The sequence below is a fragment of the Dermacentor albipictus genome, chromosome 1 (assembly GCF_038994185.2).
Source record: "Dermacentor albipictus isolate Rhodes 1998 colony chromosome 1, USDA_Dalb.pri_finalv2, whole genome shotgun sequence".
Taxonomy (NCBI): Eukaryota; Metazoa; Arthropoda; class Arachnida; order Ixodida; family Ixodidae; genus Dermacentor; species Dermacentor albipictus.
In genome coordinates, this window is record NC_091821.1 from 464,288,631 (window position 1) to 464,304,500 (window position 15,870).

The following is a 15,870-nucleotide window of genomic DNA, read 5'->3' on the forward strand; positions in this document are numbered from 1 at the left end:
GGCAACATTGGGGAGCGCTCTCCCCCATCGCATTGCAAGCAGCGTTGCGGCTGCGGTGGCAATGGCGGCCCACTCGAGCGGGGCGCGGACATGCACTCTGTAACACCACCCCGACGACAAGAATGTTATTCTAATAACATTCAAAACTAACACATAGTCATGCATGCGCACCTTAAGGAGACCGCACTCCCCACTCGCTCGAAGGTCACGCGCACAATCGCGTCGTCGTGTGGGTCACGGTTCAGGAAGTCCTCCGCAAAAGGCATGTGTCCGCGCTCATCGCCGCCTTGCTCTCGGCCAGTCAGTGCAGTCCACAGTCCAACTCAAACGCAAAAGAACAGAAAACTAGCGATAAAATAATGATCCCGAGAATCCGCAACTTCAAAATAAATGTGATAAGGCATTGTCCCCTTGGGCCGTGTGACTGGCGCAAACCACGGCAGAGCCGGTACGCGCAGTCTACACGCAACACGTATCACACACACAAAAGAAAACAAACAAAAATATCAGAGATCAGTGTATAGAAGAGCAGGAAAACCAAAGAACAAACGCAGTGAAACAAAAAAAATTGTAGCGTTGCACTATTAACAAAACTAAATTATCAATGCCGTGCCGGCTTCCCTTCTCAATACCTGCTTCTTTTCAGTCGTATTCGCTGGGGTCGCATTCCTGCCGTCCCCCGAGCTTACCCGACGCAAAGGTGGCGAGACGCGCTACCCGCTCCACAGCGATATGTCCCCTCGCGCCCCGGTTGCCTGCTTTTGGCTCGGTGATTGGGGTGAACTGAACCTTGCCCGGTCCTCCCCCACGCGTAGCGCCTGACCAACCGGGTGCCACGAAGTGCGCGGCTTAGCGGCACCTGCCGCAGCGAATATATCGCTCGCGCTCTCTTTCGCGGCGACGAGCAACGCTCCGCGACCGCCAAGCTCTGTCGACGCCTTCGCGACCTCTGCGCCATATTGCGCGGCCTCTTCGTCACCCTCTGCAATCTGCCAGTGGTCTGTACCTCGTACTTCCGTGGTGTGCGGCAACCCGCCAGCCTCCGCCGCGCCACACACGTCGCCGCCTCTCTCGGCCTGCGATGGCACAGTTTGGCTGCGCGGCAGCTGAAGTTTTTCGTGGCCGGCCTCTGACCATCGATACCCGACACACCCCCTGATTCTCGGAGCACCGGCCTCTCGTTCGCTTCGAAGGCCCTGGTGCCCAAGGGCTGAGGCGCGATTGAGGACTCAAGCTGGGCACAAACCTGAGCAAGGCCCACTCCAGAGGGATGAGGTTGGTCAGCGGCGGTGGTCGAGCCCGGCAGGCACTCTGTGTTGCGAATGCTCTCGACACGGCCCTCCCTCGCGCGCAACAGCGCAATTTCCCTCTCCAACTCGAGGACGCACTGGGCAGACCGTGCCGCATCGCACTCATCCGCCTCGCATTGTCGCAGCTCTCGCGCTTTCCTGCGCTCGCGACGATCCGCCACTTCATCGGAGCGCATGTCACGCAGATATTCCCGGAGCGCTGGTACCTCAAGGCCCATCTGCCTCCCGACGGCCGCGATGCGCTACAATTCCTCTAGCAGTCCATCAGCCATATCTGGGCCTGCTCCGGCTCTCCGCGATACGCGTCTGTTCCGCCCGCTATGCCTCGTGGTCACGGAAGATCGCGGTCAGCGAGTCCTGTCGTGCGGACGCCAGTTGTCAAAGATTGGTGATGAGCAATTCGCACTCTCTGAACCGGAGGGGATGGGGCGACAACAAACCCACCCCGCGTGTGTTTATTGAGGGTTCGACTGCTGACCGGCGATAAGATCCACGCCTGATCGACCGTGAACCAGAGGCATGAGATGGAGGGCGACGTACAACACACACATTCAATTTAATAAAATAATATCACGCATGAGACATACTGGAAAAGAGAATATACAAATTACAAGCAGTGGGCCCAGTTAGCGAAAGGCGTGCGGGTCGCACAACGCACGCCCTGACGCCACTCGCGCGACCCTAAGCCCACCTCGTGGGAGCTCTTAAGACTCGCGAATAAACAAAAAATACGCGACACACATGAAAAATACACGCGACAATAAACATGGCAAACACTACACTAACAGAACATACAAGAATCAACAAGCGATGAATAAATAAATGAAAGAATAAAAGCAATTAAAAAAATACAGTCCGGCGGAAAGTTCCGAGAGAGGGCTGGAACCGTTGTCAGATGGGAAGAGGACTTGGCACATTTGAAGGCGCCGCGTCCATGAGCTTTTGTGTACTCATCAACCCAGCATCATTCGATACATTGACCCCGGTTCCCCCCCTCAACCCGGGTTGACTGGGCGGGCGGCTTTGGTTCGGGCCAACGGTCCTTACCGGAGAAGGGGGCTGTTGTGGTGCTGCAAGACAGAGTTACTGCACTCAACACACAAACAGCCATGTTGGTCTTACAGGACTCAAGCCTGACTGACCCTTGGACTGCCTTGGTGCGAAAAAGGCCAAGGCATACAGCCACGGAGAGCACCAAAGCCGTCCGCGGGGCCGCGCGACCAACCAAGGGTGCGCCACCACCGGTTCCAGCTCTGGGTTCCATTGAACCGAACAAAACCCCGGCTGGAACACGAGGCTTATCTGTGGCGTGTTTGCCGAGATCACGATCTGAAGAGCGTCGGGCTGCTGGTACCTCGCTGCCGAAGATCTTGACGTACTTGCACCGTCTGTCGATCGAACGGCGAAGATTTCGGCCTGGAGGTTTCAGCCTGCCGACCACATCTTCAGCTGTCTCCCGCTGCACGACCACGCTGCTCCGTCTTCCAAACCGCTCTCCCGGCTCGCCGAGCGGCCTCCTCCTTCGTCACGCTCACCACGTGACCAACCCGTCGGGCGGGCTCGCGTACAATGGGGAGCGCTCTCCCCCATCGCCGTACAAGGAGCGTTGCGGCTGCGGTGGCAATGGCTGCCCACTCGAAAGGGGCGCGGGCATACGCTCTTTGACACTCTACAATCGAAGTCTTCCTTGACGAAGATTTTGCTACTTTCCTGTCTGCAATGCTATATCATGCCGATAACGCGCATGCTGTTCGTCACTGGGAAGTACCGGGCTCGCAGCGTTAAAGATGGGAAATGCGGACAAGACAGATGGCGTTTATTGGTGTGCGGCAAGATATGACTCAAAGGGTGCAAATTTTTCTTAGTCTTGAGTGTGGGCTTGTAGATAAGATATGTCTCTCCTGAGCCCGTCAAAATATTTTAGGGGTGTTACGTGCTCTTCCAACGAATTGTAGTATCTTAGATCTACGCTCATGTTGGTTTGTATCGCTCGACATGTCGTAATTTCTTGATCATTAAGTATTGTACCCATTATTTGGTCATGCTTGTCTAATTTCCATGCGCGCTCGAGGAAACCATTGAATTGGTTGTTTGAGCTCCTCTCTAGAAGTAATTAATTTACTGTGTTATTATTGTTCCGCGTGAAGGTCTTATTTGAACAGCTTTACTTTGATACATTTATATATACGGAATATATCCATCAGAAAACCTCAAATGAGACATATACACCTATGTAATTATGATATATGAACACACATGCTTCCTATGTGTTTCAATGTAAGCTTCATTTCTATGCTTAATAGGTTGCGATGCGCACACTCTGGCAAGGGAAGAACATCAAGCAAGCCATCGATGAGCCAAGAGTTCACCACCAATTGCTGCCAGCCGACCTAGAGGTGGAAGAATCGTTTCCTCAGGTGGGCGCACCATTCAAATATATATATACAGTGTGTGTCATATAGAGCGCATTATTGCGGCTGATCTATAAAGAGAGGAGGGAACCTGGACCAGGTGGCGCTACCTTGGCTTCAGCTGTCTTTTGATCATAATCGGGGACATTTGCATGTCACTCAAAAATAAAGCAAACACTGTGACCGCGCATAGACGCCATGGTGGTTTCGTCTTGACGCACCTTTGTGAGCTCGCACTTTTGAACAGAACATAAATTGACATGATGATGATGATAGAATTGTATTGGCGCAAGGGCCAGTTATGGACAAAGAGTGGCAAGGTCATGGTAATGGGTTGTCAATGTGACATGGATTATGGATGTGATATGGCTGTAAAACTGCAGAAAATAAACATTTATGCAAGATATGACCACAGATACAGTGAGGTAGGTAGTGATCATAAAGTATTCTGCAAAGTGATGACAGCAGCGTGTGAACCTGGGTGAGTTAAAAAAGTGATGTCTAGTTACAGAAAACTAAATCTTGCTGCGTTTGCGACTGAACATCGAAGAATAAGTCCCGGTGGGAAACTGTATACTTGACACATGGAGTCTCGTGCTTGCAGGCTCGACACTACTTGCAGATTCGGTTCTCTGAGAAAGCAGGTTAGTTTCGACACGGCCGGAAAGTTTGGGAGCCCCTAGTACAACGGGCAGGAAATTGAGCTGCTGTACCGAGGGAACCATGTTCCAAACAAACTGGCGTACCAATTTGAGTCACTCAGCATGTGACGCTTGGTATGTGCCGCTTTTCAATGAGCCTCTTTAACGCCAACGTGTGTTACGGGGTACGTGCTGCTTTGCGATCAGCCTCTTTAACGCCAGTTTGGCCCACCATGATTCCTTAGTAGCGATGGTCTTGGGCTGCTAAGCACGCGGTCGCGGGATCAAATGCTGGCCACGGCAACCGCTTTTCAATGGGGGCGAAATGCGAAAACACCCGTGTACTTAGGCTAGGCGCACGTGAAAAAATCCCTGGTGGTCGAGATTATTCTGGCGTCCTCAGTGCGGCGTGATTTCGGTACGTAAAACCCCATATATTTTTTCCCTAATCAAGTCGACACGTGGCGCGCACAGACAACAGGCTTTTTTGCTTCACCTGTGAAATCGCTGGTCACGTTATGCGCTTCTGTCGTCGTAGCATCTAGGCTAACCATGGCGCCTTTGGCCAGTTGCGCTACGCGCCGCAACATGCCGCCGAGATTCGTGGCCCAGATGCCGCCGACTCGCCGCCGAGACCCTCCGATCACGACCGCCGTTCAGACATTCGCCGTTCTCCTTCTCCACGTCGACAGTCCCTGTCACCTTTGCGCAGTCGGCCACCTACTGCCGAGGAAAACTGGTCAGCGCAGTTTCCGAGGCAAGAACTGCAAGTTCATCCAACTGCCTAAGACCTCAGTTCTCACCGCAGAATTTCACGGGCGTCCAGGTTGAGAAAGCAACCGCACAAGTTCTTGTCGGTACCGGGCCGCCGTTTCCGTCAGCCACGAAAATCTTTTTCGTAAGCTAAAGAAATTCACTACCTCGCTCTCTGACATTGCACTCTGCGCTGCTAGCGCGTAGCGCAGTCTTTCTACAGCTGTATGCACCGGCCCTGTAGTCAACCAAAACGCTTCGTAAATCATCAAGCTTTTTGTGTTGCCATCCCGTTCTCAAGGTCTCACCCTCGCATGCTTCCTGTCACCTCACAGTGCCACTGTTGATTGCTCTCGCACGCAACTAGTCTTTTCGCCGCTATGAGGAACACCATCGGTCGGTGCCGACCACAGTGTTCGCAATGTCTTTGTCGATGCTGATACTGATCTACCTACGGAGGCGCTGGTGCTTGTGACCCTGTCGTGTGCTGCTGTGCCAGACTCCAATGTGGCGTTTACGCCATCTGACATGCTTGCTCACGGCAAGGACCTATTTCTCCCGTCCACCTTCCTCACAGTTACTTCTGAACCAGCTTTATTGCCCGTATGTAATCTGCACCGCTATCCATTAACCATACTGCGTGGTCAAGACTTTAAATTTTGTACAAGCTGTCGCGTGCATTTAGCATCTTGACTTTCACGATGCACCACCTGTTTTCATCTTGACGCCATAAGTTCTATCTCACCAACACCACCTTATGCAGTTTTCGACTGCGCCATCGACGCAGACATTACGCCACCTCATCACACCCAACTTCTTATAGTCCTTAACAAGTTCGTTTTTTCGTTCGACTGCAACAAAGCATGCTAGGGCCGCATGACAAGTCTGTCTCATACTATTGACGCCGGTTCTCATGCCACCTTGCGACAACATGCGTATCGCGTTTCTGCACAAGAGCGCACAGTTATATCACGAAACAAATGGACGACATGCTGCAGCGCGTCGTCATTCAGCCTCCTCAAAGCCCTTGGTCATCACGTGTCGTTCTCGTGCGATTCCATGCAGTGGATGTGGAAACCGCTGGATTAGTGCAGGCGTCGATCACCTGACGCGCTACGCCGAGACCGCGACACTTCTCGCCGCGACCGCACGCGAGGTTGCGACGTTCATTCTTCGCAACTTCGTCATTCGCCACGGTGCTCCTCGAGAACTACTCAGCGATTGTGGTCATGTCTTCTTGCCAGAATCAATACAACCCTTTCTTCGCGCGTGCAAAATTATTCACCGGAAATCGACTGGTTTGTCCTCACTGAGCGGTTCAACCGAATCCTCGTCGACATATTGAGAATGTAGGTCTCGTCCGACTACGCCAGTTGGGGCACCATACTCCCGTTCGTTACCCACCGTGGTTGCTTAGTGTCTATGGTGTTGGGCTGCTCAGCACGAGGTCGCGGGATCGCATCCCGGCCACGGCGGCCTCGTTTAGATAGGGGCAAAATGGAGAAACACTCACGAACTAACATTTAAGTGCACGTTAAAGAACCCCAGGTGGTCATTTCCCAAATCCCCCACTACGGCATGCCTCATAATCGGATCGTGGTTTTGGCACGTCAAGCCCCATAATTAAATTTTTTAACTCCCGTTCGTTACAGTCACATATGACACTACGACGCAAGTAGCCAGCAGTTTTTCAGCTTCATTTTTTTCTTGTATGGACGTGAGTCTTCGTGCCACTGGATTCTATCCTGCCCTACCGACCTGACGCATCTGAGTGCACTACAATTTCAGGAGTCGCCCAATACGCTGGAAAATCTCGCCAGCTGGGTCGTTCATTGACAATCGAGGAACGGGACCGTCAAAAAAGATGACGTGACAGTCATCAGGTCACGCCCACCTTCCCTGCCGGTTCTCTCATTTGGACATGAATACCGCCTCACACCCGCGGCCTTTATTGTAAACTATTTGCGCGGTACCACGGTCCACACCGTAGCATCGACTACACCTCACCTGTGACCTATCTCGTTGAGGCCGTCACACCATCGCCGGACTTTCGTTGTCGGGGTCGCGAGATAGTGAACATTAGCCGCCTCAGGCCATATCACAAATCTCGCATCGTCTCGGCTCCCTCAGTCGCCAGGATGACGCCGTTTCGCAACCGGGGCCAGTATAATGAAGCAGGTGCGTCTCGTGTTTCTGGTGGCAGCTATAAGAAGACGACGACTACCCGTGCGGTGACTGCAAGATAGCGCCTGCTGTTCGCTGGTGCTAGACTAATTATCACTTGCAGTTAACCTCATTACAAGGCGTTCGATTGCAGTCGGTACTGAGGGCAACGGGTTGGCCATGCTACAATGACGACGCAATTATCACGATGGTGCCACGACGGCCTGACAACCATGGCATGATGACTACGAAGTGAGCACAGTTGCGTGAAGATGGCGGCATGCCGACGACTGCATGATTACGAAACTGTAAAGTGCATCGCATCGAAAGCCTATAGACAAATGCGCCATTTAAGTTGATAGTTTAATTAAAATTGTTCCTGTGTTTAACAGGGTTTAGCAAAAGCCGGACTCAAAAATTTAGTGGCACTTTTCAGACCGATGCTAAATGCGTGAATTTCGGTCGTTTAGATACAGTTTACAAAGTTGTGGTATTGTGCTTTATTTGCGAGCTACAGGGTCGTAAGCTTGATCTTTTTTATATTCAGATGTTTACACTATTCAATAACATTTAAAAAGATAAAGGATGGCCTAAAATCAAAGTGTATGCTATACCGTCGGAATTGATTCGTTTTATTGTAATGCAATAAACCCATTCAATATTGCTCCAGTGGTCGCCGATAAAAACAATTTTCATCATATGATGTATTTCGGTAGAAACTCTTTAATACACCTTCTTCTTAAATGCTTATTTTTTATTTCGAAACCTTTTTTTGCGAATACATTACTAAAGCAAAGACTTCCTTTTACTACTGCATTCCTACCCCTCACTAATTTTATTGGCAAACGTTCAAGATTCTTGCAGTGGAGGGGTAAACCTCTATGGCGCCGGCGGAGCAGTGTCCCCAACATGGAGGAAAGAAAAAAAATTAAAAGGGAGTGCCTCATGACAGTATTGTAGCCTAGTCATCAAAAATATGAAAGAGATGTGGGCCGTCGTCACGTGATAAACAAGCAGTAGCCTATACTCGCCTCGCTTTGGTTGTGTCTGCTGCGGTTTTATCATCTTGTCTATGGAAGGTACGAAGGCGGAGGGATGAAAGTTAGCAAAAAAATTGCGCAGGTCCGATGCCTGTGCCGGAAACAGCGAGAACGCCAAACTTTCGAGGCGTTGCGTGGACGCCTTTGCCTGACACTGATGCATGAGATTATTTACTGCACAGCGCTTAAGTTTTCTTTTGGCTTTCCGCTTCTTCGCTTCTTCGGGCGACACTCGGTGGTCTCGTTTCACCAGGATTCGGATTTGTATATCGCAATATTGCCCGTAAACACTGCCATGGGGGCACGTTGCTTGGCGTGACTGATGCGTTCATGTTCGAGGATTATTTTTTTTCGATAGAAATTATATGGACGCGTTAGGCGCATTTCCGCCGTCGTTGTCGACGTCGCCATGGTCTTTAGTATAAAATACAAGAGTGATAATATCGTGGCGGCGCTCAGTATGATGTAGGCACGAGGGAAAGCCCGCGAGAGCGAGCCGAAGAAGGTACCTCGATCTCGCGCGCGCAAGGGAGGAAGCGTGGAGGAAGCGCGTGGTGTTCCAGAGAGCACAAGGCACCGGGGGGCTTCCACTCTGGCGGAGCCTGCGTACGTGGCAGCTGAGCGCGGCCACGCGGACCCTGTTTTGAAAGTGACCTGCGATGGGTACAGAGTCATGGTGCGCCGACTTCTGATAGCTTCGTGTGTGCTGTGTTCTGGCCGCTCAGTTCACGTTTAAGCGAGAAACACGAAGATCAGTTGGCTCGCTGATGCTGCTGCTCCTACTAACGCTACAGCGTTTCGACACCGAGTGTGCGCGGTGATCGAGTGAGATGTGTTCACGTTTGCTTGGGCGCGCATGGCACTATGCTTGTTAATCTACTTGTAAGGGAATGTTTAGAAGTTGATACGGCCCTTAAAATTACTATCGTTACTTCGTACAGCTGTCTACTAATTTTCTCTCGGAATGCATACCTCGCCTTTCGGGCGAAACTGCTGCCTTTTATTTATTTGTTCTTTCTATTGTGTACACACTGCGCCAAGAGGCATTACAGTGGGGGTGGGGGGGTACCCCAGGTAAAAGCGCATCACTGTGATACAGCGAACATGATCAAACTAGGCAGCACAACAGTGTTCCACACAAGAAGAAATAATGTAAGCTATAGAACCATCGCACAGATTACACATCTCACGATGACGTTCAACGGCAATGCGTTTATCATCGAATCAATATAGCAAAACATTGCATTGCCACCACCGAAACTATTTATGTGTGAGGCGTGTACGGCAGCTGTGCTCCTCTTTCACGCCTCCCTGATAACACCAGGCGCCATCTAGCGCCACCTCCGCGGCGAAGCCTGCGCGCGGCATCGGAAATGCATGGCGCACCGTTGCGTGCGAACACTGAGAAACACGTCATGTGACCACCGGGCTCGTCTCTCGCGCTTATGCGTGAAATGCATGAAATGTCGATTTCCCAACTAGCTCAGCTGTCCCCTCTAAGTGCCGCTCTCACGCTTCATATTGGACACGCTTCGCCACTTAGTGGCATTGGCGATAAGCCCGCGCCTGGCCTTCGAGAGGAGAAGCGTGGTGAGCTGGTGCGTGCGGACGCTGAGGATTGTTCTCTCGCTTGTAGCACACTCAGTGGCACATACGCAGTGGCCCAAGCTGGCAAGAAGATCATTGAAGAGCGGCAGTGCATACCTAGTGCATTTGTGGCACAGCCTGCTAAAGCGTCGGGTTGATGTCCCTCAGGAACCCTTTTGACATGGATTCGATTCCGCTCAGCATCGGATAAATTTAAGGGATCGTTTTCAGCATTGTAGAGTGGCCCATTCCCTGTGGTATATACCTAGATACTCAAGTTGACGCCAAAGACTTTTATTCAAAAGCGGCACTCACGGAATGTCACATGCTCTACGACACAAGTTGGCATCAAAGAGGTTCACTTACGACGAGCTCAGAGAGGCGCATGCACAGTGTTACAAGTCGGCGTCAAAGACTTTCTTGGAAAAGCAGTACCTAACCAGTTCCTCATCTACATTGACCTATGTCGACGTGGAAGAGGTCTTTAGAAACCCGGCACATATGCGCACAGCACCACATACTCGGTGACCCATCTTTGTCCGACGGTTGGTTTTTCGACCACGGGCTACCGAGTGACCCAGGCAGGCGGGAAACTGTTGGAAACAAACTTAGATAGATAGCCTTCGGATAGTGCGTGAAGTATCCTAATAATGCTAACGCATTAATACAGATAAGCTAATCAGTTAAGTACCTCAGAAAAAAATCATCATTACAACAAATCAATAAATTAGAAGGATGCAACCGATTCCACTCGCGAATCGTTTTCGGAAAGAAGGACGTGCCAAATAATTATGTTTTACAGGATTATTAGCGTACTTTAAACGTGTGGTCAAACCGCTGTGATTGGTTGTATGGTTCCCTCGAATACTTTTCTCTATAGATGCCAACAGTAGAATAATAAGTGATGTGGAAAAATTTCAGGCGAAGTTCACGACGACGATGGCCCAAACTGTCGTATTTCCGAACATCTTTTTGTACGGGTAACCTTAAAGTTTCTGTCATACTGTCAGCAGATAAAACGAGCTGCTAAATTTTGTGCCCTTCCTACTTTAGCGTTGTCTCGCATAATTGCTGGGTTCCAGACAAGGCACGTATTATCAAGGCCAAAACTCATCATCATCATCATCAGCCTGGTTACGCCCACTGCAGGGCAAAGGCCTCTCCCATACTTCAACAATCCCGGTCATGTACTCATTGTGGCCATGTCGTCCCTGCAAACTTCTTAATCTCATCCACCCACCTAACTTTCTGCCGCCCCCTGCTACGCTTCCCTTTCCTTGGAATCTAGTCTGTAACCCTTAATGACCATCGGTTATCTTCCCTCCTCATTACGTGTCCTGCCCATGCCCATTTATTTTTCTTGATTTTCAACTAAGATGTCATTATCTCGCGTTTGTTCCCTCACCCCATCTGCTGTATTCTTATCCCTTAACGGTACACCCATCATTCTTCTTTCCATAGCTCGTTGCGTCGTCATCAATTTAAGTGGAGCTCTTTCCGTAAGCCTCCAGGTTTTTGCCCCGTAGGTGAGTACTGGTAAGACACAGCTATTATACACTTTTCTCTTGAGGGATAATGACAACCTGGTGTTCATGATCTGAGAATGACTGCCAAACGCACCCCAACTCATTCTTATTCTTCTGATTATTTCCATCTCATGATCCGGATCCGTTGTCGCTGCCTGCCCTAAGTAGGCGTATTCCCTTACCACTTCTAGTGCCTCGCTACCTATGGTAAATTGCTGTTCTCTTCCGAGACTGTTAAACATTACTTTGGTTTTCTGCAGATTAATTTTTAGCCCCACTCTTCTGCTTTGCCTCTCCAAGTCAGTCAGCATGCATTGCAATTGGTCCCCTGAGTTACTAAGCAAAGCAATACCATCCTCGAATCGCAAGTTGCTAAGGTATTCTTCATTAACCATTATCCCCAATTCTTCTCAATCCAGGTCTCTGAATACCTTCTGTAAACGCGCTGTGAATAGCATTGGAGGGATCGTATCTCCCTGCCTGACGCCTTTCAGGACAAATATCACGTGTGTCTAATAAAGGAGCTCGCTGGAAGTCTTTGCAAATGTCTTTGCAGTTCGGCGAAAAAACCTGAGTATCTGGCCCGCTTTACCTAATGCGTAGTCAACATGACGTTGCCAATGAAATTATGCATAAATTTCTAGGTATGTATACTCTAATACCTTATGTGTTGCAATCTAATAGTGGTGTGACAAGTCTGAGGAGCCATCTCTTCTCTAGGTCATTCCACGAAATCTGTGTTATTTAGGTTCGACTGCATGCGCCATCGCATGCACCAGTCATTACTTTTGTTGATATCTCTCTGCATACAAATTTCATCCTGAGCAATATTGATTTTCCTATACAATACGCAGTCATCTGCGAAAATTCTTTTTCGATACTGTAAGTTATATTATTAAGGCACAATAGAAGCAAAAGTGGTCAGAAAACAGAGCTTTGGAAAAGTCTGAATTTACTTCTGTTGAACTGGACGGGACACAATTGAAAACAACGAACTGGCGACATGATGCTACGTAATCAGCAACCCATAAAATCACCTCGGGAATTATATTATGTCCGGTACTTTTTCCCAGAAGTAAGGCAAGCGTTATCATAAGCAATGCCTTCTTGAAATCTTAGAATTTGCAATCCACCGAATTTTTATTCTCTAATGCACACGATATATCATGCTCAAATCCGGTGAGTCAAGCCTTCCCGAAAGCCTTGCTATCGAGGCGTGAGCGGTGATTACTGATTCATATGCTGTATACTACTGTTATATATGTTTTAGAATTTCGCATGCGACACAATTACGATATATTGGCCTGATGTTAAGCACTTCGCACGGAGAGCCTGACTTAAGGATCGGTATGACTACTCAAGTAAGAAACGGGCAAACGCCCAGGGGCCAGATAGAAAACAAGGACGAGTGGAGAGCGGCAACAATGATTTACTTTGAAAAATACGAAGTTATATATCCTGGCATAAACACGTGTAGCAGCTTAAATATTGGTGGGTAAATAATCAATTTCTAGTTCACGCAGAGTCGCCGGTTTGCCTCGAAAACGCACATGTCACCGGGCTTAAATCTCATTCGCTATCCTATCTTTGTGTCTTGACAGCATCAGGTTTCCTTTAGCAACGGTTTGCACTTGCATTCCTTGCAATGTAGGCACAGATTAGACAATTGGGGCCATTTAAAGGAAGCTCTTTGTTACATTAAAGGGTTGTTCAAACACCGTCCTGTTTGTCCAATGTACCACTTCCCGCAGGACAGCAACAGCGCCGCCGTCATGCAATCGTCATCGCGCCATCGTCGCGATGCCTTCGTGGATGTTCCTTCGTTGTCATTCCAGCTTCGTCATCCTATTCCCTCCATACCGTCTTCCTCACGCCGACGTCATCTAGCCACAGTCGTCACATGCTCATCAACATCGCATTGTCCTCCTGCCATCGTTGGCACGCTGTCGTCGTTATACCATCGTCATCATTTCAGAATCGCCTTCCCGTTGTCGTTATTCCGTCATCGTCATGCCATCTTCGTCGTTCTATTGACGTCACAGTGTCGTCCTCGTGTCATCATGATTAGAACCGACCGTGGCGAGCGTGTGTCATAGCAAATTGGGCCGACCCCGCACGTAGCTGAACCAATGAAAATCTCAATATCACCCCTATAGAGTCTAAATAAAGGTGTCTTCAGCAATAGTTTTTGGCGCTACATTGCCAGTATGCTAATCACATTAACGCGATAGTCGACATGATGGGGGCCGAATCTTTTTTTACCCCATCACTATGTAACCAACTAGCAAAAATGTCTGATCTGTATAACATTATCTTGCAACACTATGTTTTTGAAAGTGCATCCTGGATGGTGAGTAACTGGATTTGGATGGTGAGTAAGACAACGATTAAAAAAATCGGCACCTGAGTGTTTAAAGATCTTTGATCAGACAATTCTGCAAGAAAATTACGCGCTTCATTTTTTTCTTCTTCAGTTACATTATTGGGCTCGTGATCTAAGCTGTAAGACGTTTAGTTTATAGCTATTTCAGCTCTTTTCTTTTTCAGAGCTACGTGAGCGACTTGAAGAAAAAAGGACACAAGATAAAATTCAAGAATCCCATGCTTAACGTTATCAGCGGAATCCACAAGCGAGACGGGCGACTCTACGCCAACACCGATTTCAGGAAGGGCAGCACTGTCGACGGGGAGTGATGCATAGCAAGCCGTGCTTAACCAGTGCAGATCCACGGAAAATAAAGATTGTCCCACAATGAGCTCTGTGGTGTTCCAGTTATTGCATTAGCTCCAAGCAATTAAAGTTCATCGGAGCAGGAGGAGGCGAGATTAAGCATTTATCTTATAAGCTTCCTACATTTTTTATAATTATGAATTAGGTGCCTGTTGCATGGGCTCCTATTTTTATGAACAAGTTTCCAAAGGTGAGCGTCTTTTTCCAGGAGGATCTTTTTCGGACACATTATCACCAATTTACTGCTTGCGCTTCTCTTTGGCAGTTTGCGATAGGGATGGATGCGCAGCTTTCTTTCGCGTTCACCGAACAAGGTGCGGTTTTTTATTACTCGTTACAGCCAAAGCCTATATTTAGCGACCATAATACGCGCAGTTGTCAGTCGGGGCCAGCCGTACCCGAAATTTATTTTATGGAGGGGTTTCGCGGCGACAACGGTGGCTATTAGGAAATATTTCTATTCAGCTGCTCTCACGTCTGAGTCAAGCGCATCGCTGAGATATGATAGTACGAACAAATAACTGATATATTTTGACCCCGTGAACATGTAATATAACACATTCAAGTTGCTCTGAGCAGTAGATTGCACGGCTATAATTTCGCTGGGTGCCAGGACCCCCTAACCGTCCCCTTGATTGCGGGCCTGGCGTCAGATGAACCGTAGTTAAAAGACATATTCTTCTCCACATGGACCACATTCTAAGAAATTAAAATCTGTTATTCCTTGTTTGTAGCCCTAATTAAAAGAATACTTCAGTCAAGCGTTTGGCAACAGCTCGTATGATGAGTTAAGCCTGAGCTATAAGTGTATATATATATATACACATTACTACCACAACGTAATCGTTCATTTCATTCTTGAAGTCAGTCAGTCAAGTTGAGACGCACTGCAGCAGTCGGTTTCCATATTCACAGGACGTTAGCAATCTCTCTGGCACTGAACTCATGTACTACGACAGCAGCAGGCCAACACAATTAGCGTGTTCCGACGGACGGCTCTGCAGTGACCACAAGGTCGTACGTCCCCGTCCGCTGCGCTATTATCTGCACTGGCCTCCAAAATTCGTCCACAGAAGGCCCCATACGCAGTCTGTGCGGGGCGCAACAGCACAAGTTAGCAAGCGCAGGTGTGCGACGGCGCGTAGGTTGATGCGTCCTCCACTGAAGTGCACATTCAGGTAGCGACACGAGTTGAAATATGTGCACTTCAGTGAAGGACTTAAAAAAATATGCGCACACACACACACACACACACACACTCATATATATATATATATATATATATATATATATATATATATATTTATATATATATATATATATAATTATAAAAGATACCAAAGGCACGGATAAGACGAAATGAACGAGGAGTTTGAGAGGCCGGGCTGCGCTGCGATCACGCTACAACCATCGTGTATATACAACCATTTCTTCGCAACTCCTCGCAACAGTTGTGGTGGAAGGTGCGGGGTAATCGACACCTAAAGACGGAGGCTGAACCACAAGTTCTTCTACGGAGCCGTCGCCTTGCTGGACGTCCACCGAATCCACCGGAGTTGAATATGTCCCCAGACGCAGAGCAACAACGGCCCATTCCAAGTGCTGCGCCGACCAGTTCCGTTCTACATCTGAGAAATGCGCGTCCCTTCGCCGGATGATAGGACCAAGACGTCGAGTAATGGCTCATCCATTATACCAGGGTGAGTGC

The 15,870-nt window shown here is 48.9% G+C and overlaps 1 protein-coding gene across 4 annotated transcripts in view; it reads left to right on the forward strand.

The window, feature by feature from the left end:
* LOC135905603 (scoloptoxin SSD14-like) overlaps window positions 1-14,185 on the forward strand; it is a 153,697-nt gene extending 139,512 nt beyond the window's left edge. For 3 of the 4 annotated variants that reach the window (XM_065436553.2, XM_065436554.1, XM_065436556.1), the window contains 2 exons: window positions 3,614-3,727; window positions 13,979-14,185. In XM_065436553.2, the coding sequence (XP_065292625.1) occupies window positions 3,614-3,727; window positions 13,979-14,125 (261 nt within the window). In that variant the 3' untranslated portion in view covers window positions 14,126-14,185. Of the gene's footprint in view, window positions 1-3,613; window positions 3,728-11,366; window positions 11,432-13,978 lie in introns of all 4 variants that reach the window. The other variant, XM_065436555.2, reaches the window with a different exon arrangement.
* Window positions 14,186-15,870: the final 1,685 nt, after the last annotated feature.